A 6,000-nucleotide genomic window follows, 5' to 3' on the forward strand; every position below is an offset into this window, starting at 1 on the left:
AACAGGGTGTTTATTTTTAGGTGGTATTTGTTTCTTGGTTTTTCTTATATCTGTTCCGTTTGAGATGCAACGTCAGCCCATTGTATCTTTCTCAGATAGATAAATAGATAGATAGATAGATAGATAGATAGATAGATAGATAGATAGATAGATAGATAGATAGATAGATAGATAGATAGATAGATAGATAGATAGATAGATAGATAGATAGATAGATAGATAGATTTTTTGATTATTTTTACATTCGTGGCCAACGGCCAAATTACAGTCACACTTACAATACATGAGGCTGTATTAAAATTTACAAAGAGATGTGAACAAACCACCATCAAAACACACACAATTGAAAGTACTACGTATTAAGTAAATTAACACAAATAATAAGGAATAGGACTATTTTTAAAACGTGAGTCTGTCAATCTGTCAGTTGGTCCGTCCTATGGTCAGTATGTTTCTTTAAGATTGTTGCCTGGTTTGCCTGAATAGTTTGTCTTCCTTCTTTGTCAGTTTCATACTGTCCGTCTGTGACCATGTCTCTTAAAGGGACACACCGGCTCACCGTTTACGCAATTTAGGGGTGTATAATCATAAATAATGTTTTTATAGATGGTTGCTGTAAAAAAAATCATCAATGTGTCACGTATTTAGCGAAAAATGATTTAAACAAACCCAAAGCGGCCAAATAACAAGCTTCCGTTACACGGACTCTTTGAATGTGAATCTTACGTTAGATTTTTCACCATTATTTACATTTTGTAGCGATAATTTGAATACATGATCTTTTTCGTCAATTATTCGTAAATAATTTTGTAAAAAAAAGATTTAAATTTGGTTAAGTAAGTTACTTTTAGACTGCTGAAAGTAAAACTAGCCCGGAAGGTCACGTGATTGTTTGTACCACTCTTTGGTTAGAACAATCACGCGACCTGCGTTTTTGTCTTAAAATGCTCAAAAACGGCTAAATTTGATGATTTTTTTTAAGGACTGTTCTTCTTCATTCCTGGAAGACCGTTGAAGTCATATCTTAGTCTATTTTGTAGCCCAAATAGCCCAATTCGGCCGGTGTGTCCCTTTAACTATAGCTTAGCACAGTGAAATGTTTTGTACCTTGTGTGTTATACAAGTGTTGTGACTATAGTTAGTACTTCATCGTCTCTGTCTATTGTTTGTTACTGGTGTGCCTGTTATGCTCTGTGTGTTTATTGTTTCTTATAGACGTGTGTTTCGCTTTTTCCAACACCAAAATGTCTTAACGACTCCGTCAAGGTTTGTCCTCGCTGTCTTGGTTTTGCCAAAAAGAAATGTTACTTTTAATTTGGCTAATCTTTTGAATGAAATTAAAGTTGCACGAAGTTAAGTCGTTGTCAGCAGTTGTGTTCGTTAAAGGCTCATGCATTCATAAATAAAGCAGTGTATGTTTTGTCAGTTCTTTTAAAGCAGTTACCTTTTAAACACTCCTTTACAGGGCTTCCACCAAGTGCCATTTCTGTCACAACAAAAATGCCAACGACGACAGATGCACTAACTACAACGGTACTTCTGACTACGACAACGATGCCAACCACAACTGTAGCACGTACCACAACATTGGCTACAACAGCGCCACCTACTACAACTGTTACAACAACAGCGCCGCCAACGACGACAGTAACAACAACAGTACCCCCAACGACAACAGTAACCACAACAGCGCCACCAACGACAACAGTAACCACAACAGCGCCACCAACGACAACGGTTACAACTACATCACCACCAACAACAACAGTTACCACAACAGCGCCACTAACGACAACGCTTGCTACAACAGCACCACCAACGACAACGGTTGCAACCACGAATCCAACAACAAAAGAAAAACCATTTTTTAGAACTTCTGGACCTGAGATTCCCCAAGGGGAGCAGGCACCTGAGCATGTCTCAACAACTATCCGTGGAAAAGAAGAATCAAAGACAACATCAACCCCAAAAACCACTACACAATTAACAACAACAGTAACAACAGAGCCCCCAACGACGACAGTTACAACAACAGCGCCACCAACGACAACAACTCCACTTCCTACAACAACTCCTACCACTAGACCACCCACGACGACACCTCCTACTACAACTGTCACAACAACCCCGCCCACAACCACGCCCCCTACTACTCCCCCAACTACAACCCCTGCGACAACTCCAGAACCAACCACTTTCATCACTACAACTACCATACCTCCTACCACCACACCGCCCCCACCGTCAGTCACATTAGTAACTGTCGATAGAGGGGCTCAGAAAGCACTACTTCCAGAGGTTGGAATCAAAGTTATGATACCTGATGAAACAGAGAATGCTACAAGAATTATTATCAATGAAACAACGGGCTACGATGGCATCTGGAAAATACTCATTCCTGAGGACCAACCGGTTATTATCTCTGCCAGTAAAATGGGTTTCCTGGATACATCTTATGTCTACAAGTTCAGACCCAATGAAAGTAAGTTGCATTATGATTACATTATAATGAGTGTAATATCAAACCAAAACAAAGAACAGGTCAAAATTGTTCTGGTTTCTGGTTTCAGTGTCATTGTAAGAAATAGTAATGCAGTAGTGATAACCCAAATTACCCTTGTGGAGTATGGAAAACAGAAAATAAAGAAGAAAAACTGCAAGAAGACTGAACAAGCATACTGCATACTGTTTAATATATTTCCGTCCTTATTAACACAATTTCTTTAATTGTTATCCTATAAAATATGTCGAGAAAGCAATTTTGTTTAGAAGTTCCACCATGGAACACTGAGCATCCATTTCTTGTCTGTGATTGAAGAGCATTATTTCCACACTAACAATTGATTGTTTTGGTGTATTTTCATTCACATTGTTAATCTATTATTAATGTACATTTCCTACTTGCAGAGAACATGCTAACAATAGAGATGTCCAAACCAAGCGAAGTAGAGCAGTGGAAATGGAAATCTGGTTATTACAAGAAAATCCGATTTGGTGACTTGAATGACATCGCGAAGGAATACAGAGTGGAGATTGCTCCAGGTTAGTACTGGAACCTTTCTTCTCGCTACATGATTCCTCCATAGATGGTTTGCACATTACGTCATCGGCCGCCATACTTGATAATAAACAATGAAAATGTGCAAGTGTGGACAACTCTCAGTCAATGATAGCCCTGTACGCGTACACGGTTCATCAAATATGGTGGTCAGTGACGTCATGGGCAATCCATCATCTGGATCAGGGGTGGATTTTACGAAGGTAGTCCTAACTGAGGACAAGTCATAAGCAATGCTAAGAGATAGGACTGGTCCTAAGACTGGTCCTGAGAAGTTTTGCTTTTGCAAGATGTGCTCGGCGTGTAAAGAGTCTACAGATTGAAGGGTTTTTGTTTAAACTGCACAGGGAGGGGAAATTTGAGCGGTTGTTATTCCCTGTGGAGCAGACTTGAAATTTCACCCTGTATTTCCTGAGATGCGCCGCATTGAGAACCATAGAATGTGGTTAGAATGTTCACAACATATGACATAAGACACGAGTGTGTCTGTTCAATAATCATTCTAAGCTTGTGTGGGTTTTGCGACGAATCGTCATGAAACATCTGTCCAACGATGTAGACTACACGGCCACGGATTAACCTCAATTAATTGTGTCATACTTTCGAGATACTGCTCGTAAGACACACACATGTAACTTATGAAATGGGAATGCAGGATATGGGACAATATTATTTGCAATATTGGATAATCTTTTTCTCTGTGGATATCCTTTGAATGTCAACTTGGTCCACTTTTGAAATCAATGTTGTAGGGTAAAAATGAGTCAATGTTTGTTTGAATGGCTGAACAGGCGTCATGGTGGTGATTGAAACATAATTCTTGCTGTTAAGAACCATTTCTACCAGTCGTCGTGGGAAGGATGACATACTTCTGGCTTCATGTTTGTCAGAATTAAGCTTAACATGAGTGGAAGGTTGTGAGGCAATGAGGGAAAAAGAATGTTGCCATAAACACATTCGTGTTACCGATCTCACCCTCCAAGATGGGTCAACTGATTCAAGTGACCTAACATGTATCAGATGGGAAGAAAACTCCCATCAGTCATGCTCTGCTGAAAGTCTGCACTGAACCGTTTCAATCTTTGACATTTAAAAGTCTGGGAAAAATCTCTCTCTGGAGGTAATTCACAGTTTAGCCTTGCACCTTAATGCCATGACTAATGTTGCCTGTTTTACATGAAGAGGAAGGAAGAATGCCTTAAGAGAGACGGGAGGGTGGATTGAAAGAACCACCAATAATGTCAACTGATCTTATTTCCTACAGAGGTTTCCTTAAGATGTTTCCTGGGATCAAACACCAGGGACTTGAAGACAGCCTGACACCTTCGCATTAAAGGTTCCAATTGGACCTCCTTGGTCATGGGGTGCCGATCAGGGTCGAGGTTGAAGTCCGTCTGACTTTGCAATATCATTGAAGTCAACTTTGTAACGGGAAAGGTCATGCAACCTTTTTGCAGGTGTGCTTATGTTGGGAGGAGAATGTGTGTTTGGAAACAAAATGTAAAGGCCTATATTGAAATGTGAGACATAAACGAGTACATTATTAAGGCAATCATTACAATTTGTGAAATGTGCCCCCCCCCCCACCCCATCCCCTCTGCTAGATCTTTGGCGGGTTCAGCTACAACTTCATGTTTTGCACTTGTTTTCGTCCGCTTAATAACTGCACCGGAATTGTTAACTTGTTTTTAGGGTTTGGTGCAGCGATAACTTAATGTGTTGACATTAATAATTTAATTTGTAGGAATAGTTCTATGTAAAATCGTAGTCTGGTTTTAATTGTGACATTCTGTAAGTTTAGGATGGGCAAATCCTGGATCTTGCTTGCATTTTTGGTGAGAGAAGGACATAATTTTCTTAGTCAAGTTAATTGTCACGCAAAAAACAACTAAACACCAATGTTCGCATGTGGTTTTGTAGCTAGCTGTCTTGTATTCTGACACACAATAAACACTATACCCTATTTGAGGATACATCAATGTGTTTCCCGTGTTATTATTTTTCATATTTTTTGACTAATGGTGAATATGGTTGCTTTTATTTGTTACAGGCGCCCTCAACGTGATTGAAGGAGCAGAAGTTACGATGCGTTTTACTACGGTCAACATGGCTGATAAAGACGCATTGACTCATGCACCAGAGCTTATTGCTGCAGTACCTAATGGAAGAGGAGGTAAGCAATGACAACATACACGGATACAGATTAAATGCGCTTTCGATTCACTCTCGAACACAACCAATGGGAGAAGGGATACAGATTAAATGCGCTTTCGATTCACTCTCGAACACAACCAATGGGAGAAGGGAGATACATTTCGAAACACATGCGATTGGGGACCTACTTTTGCCACTATTTTCAAGTTGCTTGTGCCTCCTGTCAACAGCTTCTTTTTGTTTTTGTTACACCGGCCCCCTGTCTTTATCCGCACACAAGATTCGTGTGACGTCAGATGTTCAGTCCAACCTTCACCCAACTGGAGATTCTTTTACCCCATGTAGGTTTATGTTTTGATTGTGGCCGCTCGGTGGCGCTAGATTTACCAGATAAAAACATTTCCCCTCCAAATAAATGGGTTCACGCCTAGAATTGCAGAATTGCAAGATTGACTACTGATACGTATATATTATTGTTGCTAATGCTGTTTTTGTTTCTCGGTTTGAAGGTTTTGACATGGAAGGTCTAGAAGTGTACGCGATGGCCGAGGCATCATTTTATGAAACAGACACGTATGATCCTATTGAGGTAATGTTACCAGTAGTGATTGAGATGCCACTACCAGAGGAAGTACAAACACATCATGGCGACCAGCTTGAGGCATGGTACTTCAACACCGACAGGGGTAATTCAGATTGAAATCAAGAAACACACTTAAATATTATCACCAAAAATTAACCATAATCATTTGCCCAATTTCAAATATCCAATTTAAATAGTTCGCTTT

General features: G+C 39.9%; 1 protein-coding gene across 1 annotated transcript in view; it reads left to right on the forward strand.

The window, feature by feature from the left end:
* Positions 1-6,000, forward strand: part of LOC139936240 (uncharacterized) — a 110,112-nt gene that overhangs the window by 92,674 nt on the left and 11,438 nt on the right. The window contains exons 9-12 of the mRNA XM_071931023.1: positions 1,466-2,482; positions 2,908-3,042; positions 5,109-5,231; positions 5,722-5,898. Of these exons, the coding sequence (XP_071787124.1) occupies positions 1,466-2,482; positions 2,908-3,042; positions 5,109-5,231; positions 5,722-5,898 (1,452 nt within the window). The remainder of the gene's footprint in view (positions 1-1,465; positions 2,483-2,907; positions 3,043-5,108; positions 5,232-5,721; positions 5,899-6,000) is intronic.

Source organism: Asterias amurensis, chromosome 4 (genome assembly GCF_032118995.1).
Source record: "Asterias amurensis chromosome 4, ASM3211899v1".
Lineage (NCBI taxonomy): Eukaryota > Metazoa > Echinodermata > Asteroidea > Forcipulatida > Asteriidae > Asterias > Asterias amurensis.